The sequence below is a fragment of the Nicotiana tomentosiformis genome, chromosome 7, assembly GCF_000390325.3.
Source record: "Nicotiana tomentosiformis chromosome 7, ASM39032v3, whole genome shotgun sequence".
Lineage (NCBI taxonomy): Eukaryota > Viridiplantae > Streptophyta > Magnoliopsida > Solanales > Solanaceae > Nicotiana > Nicotiana tomentosiformis.
The window spans coordinates 75,524,894-75,527,189 of NC_090818.1; the positions used below are offsets into that span (position 1 = coordinate 75,524,894).

The 2,296-nt window shown below is 42.2% G+C and overlaps 1 protein-coding gene and 1 non-coding gene across 2 annotated transcripts; both read left to right on the forward strand.

The window, feature by feature from the left end:
* Nucleotides 1–465: 465 nt before the first annotated feature.
* LOC117278971 (small nucleolar RNA R71) lies at nucleotides 466–572 on the forward strand. Its single transcript, XR_004509358.1, has one exon. It is a non-coding gene; the product is annotated as a small nucleolar RNA R71 (small nucleolar RNA).
* A 752-nt stretch (nucleotides 573–1,324) lies between these two features.
* Nucleotides 1,325–1,959, forward strand: LOC104105132 (large ribosomal subunit protein eL18y-like). The gene has a single exon (XM_009613375.4). It carries the CDS (start codon nucleotides 1,388–1,390, stop codon nucleotides 1,949–1,951), a length of 564 nt encoding a protein of 187 aa, XP_009611670.1. The 5' UTR covers nucleotides 1,325–1,387; the 3' UTR covers nucleotides 1,952–1,959.
* The last annotated feature ends 337 nt before the right edge of the window (nucleotides 1,960–2,296 follow it).

Here is a 2,296-nt window from a genome sequence, read left to right on the forward strand (position 1 = left end):
TCTGGAGTTGTTTTGTTTCCATACATTTGCAGTACCCCCAGGTGAACTCCATAAAAAACCGAGGTGCTTCTGACCCATTGCATTGAAGTTATAATTCCCCACAGCATTTACTTACTCAGTTGAGGTCTAAGACTCATGAGTAGGGTGTCATCTTCCACATATATCACAAGCTGTGTTATTCTCACCTTGTATTGAAGCTAAGGTCAGCTTCCTTATCTCTTTCACCATGGCATCAAGTTGTACCTGCATAGATGTGCTAGCATCAACCTGGTGAACACTATTCGCCCTTCTTCTTTCAGCACTCTCAGAGGGCCACTAACTTGTTCTTCAGACAATTCATAGAGAATAGTGACAATCTCCTCTGGTGTCTTTTTCATCAAAGGTCCTCCAGCTGCATTACTCAATGTTCTACGTGAGGCCGGTGTCAAACTATCCCAAAAATCCTGGAGTTGCATCCAGAGTTCAATTCTGCTATGTTGACACTTCCGAACTAATTCCTTGAACCTCTCCCACGCTTCAAACACAATTTCAGTCTCTTTCTGGCAAAAGTTATGGATTTCTTTTCTAAACTTGCCCGTCTTAGCTGAGGAGAAATATTTATCAAGAACTTTTCTGGTCATCTCCTCCCGTGTTCTAATTGATCCCTGGGGCAAGCTTTTAATCCATTACTTTGCATCATCTTTGAGTGTGAAGGGGAATGACCTTAAATACACTGCATCTTGTGACACACCATTATAATGGAAGGTGTTCATAATCTCCTCAAAGTCCATCAGATGTGTGTTTGGATCTTCGTTCATCTTCCCTCTGAAGACACAACAGTTTTGCAGAGTTTGGAGCAACCCTTGCTTCAATTCGAAATTGTTCGCAGCCACTGAAGGTGATCTAACACTTTATAAGCCTTGGTTGTAGATCGGTCTAGCATAATCGCCAAGTGGTCTCACAGCACCCAAAGGTTGATTCTGAACAATTCTCCGAGCTCTTTCCTCCTCACAGACAAGTTGTGCATTCTGAAGAGTTGTTTTCTCGACATCCCTTACAGCTTTTTCTCTTTGCTGGGCTGCCTCTCTTGCAGCCAAATCAACATTATCATCACCTCCCGCCATAATTTCTTTGGTTGAGGATTGCCTAACCTTCTCTATATTCCTTTCTCAACTCTCGCAGTTGTTTCTCAATTTCTGGTTCTTATGGTAGCAATTCTTTCCCAGAAGATCAAGTCATGCACCAATCAAATCTGTAGATGGCACATATTTAAAAAGAACCAAAGTAAAATGAAAAACAAAATCATGAATTAGCACTACAAACTATTTCAAACACCCGTCGAGGTAGAAAAAATCAAACATATCAGCAGTAGCCGCGGGGAGAAGTGGAAGCAGCAGGCGGAGCAGCCATGGGTATCGATCTAGTTGCCGGAGGTAAGTCGAAAAAGACTAAATGCACTGCCCCAAAATCTGGCGATGTTTATCTCAAGCTTCTTGTCAAACTGTACCGGTTTCTTGTGCGGAGGACTGGGAGCCAGTTCAATGCCGTGATACTGAAGAGGTTGTTTATGAGCAAGATCAATAAAGCTCCCTTGTCTCTATCACGCTTGATTACTTACATGAAAGGAAAGGAGGACAAGGTTGTTGTAGTTGTAGGCACTGTTACTGATGATGTTCGAGCTTATGAAGTCCCTTCGCTCAAGGTTACTGCACTGAGATTCACTAAAACAGCTAGAGCTAGGATTGAGAAGGCTGGAGGAGAATGCTTGACCTTTGATCAGCTTGCTCTTAGAGCCCCTCTCGGGCAGAACATGGTACTGCTTAGGGGTCCAAAGAACTCGCGGGAAGCTGTTAAACACTTTGGTAGAGCTCCTGGTGTCCCACACAGCCACACGAAGCCTTATGTTCGGGCAAAGGGAAGGAAGTTTGAGCGAGCAAGAGGGAAAAGAAAGAGCAGAGGTTTCAAGGTTTGAGGAATTGCGGGTGTTTGAGTGCACGATGAGAGAATTTCTTTTAGAAGGTTTTCCCTACCTACTTTTTACCATATTAGCTTCTATTTCTTGTCGGATTTCTTATTTCACCGTTGTTTCTCTGACACTCCAACCTATAGCTGATTTTGAATGCTTTTATTATCTATTTTATGAAATTAAGCCGCCTTTAAAAAAACCTATTTCAAACACTATTGATTGCCAATCCCCGGCAATGGCGTCAAAATTTGACGAGCGCAAAACATACACTTAAATATGCTCGCTAGTCGAATATAGTAAAATATAATATTGTATCTACAGGGATTTGAGTTAAACAGTATTTTCATAGTT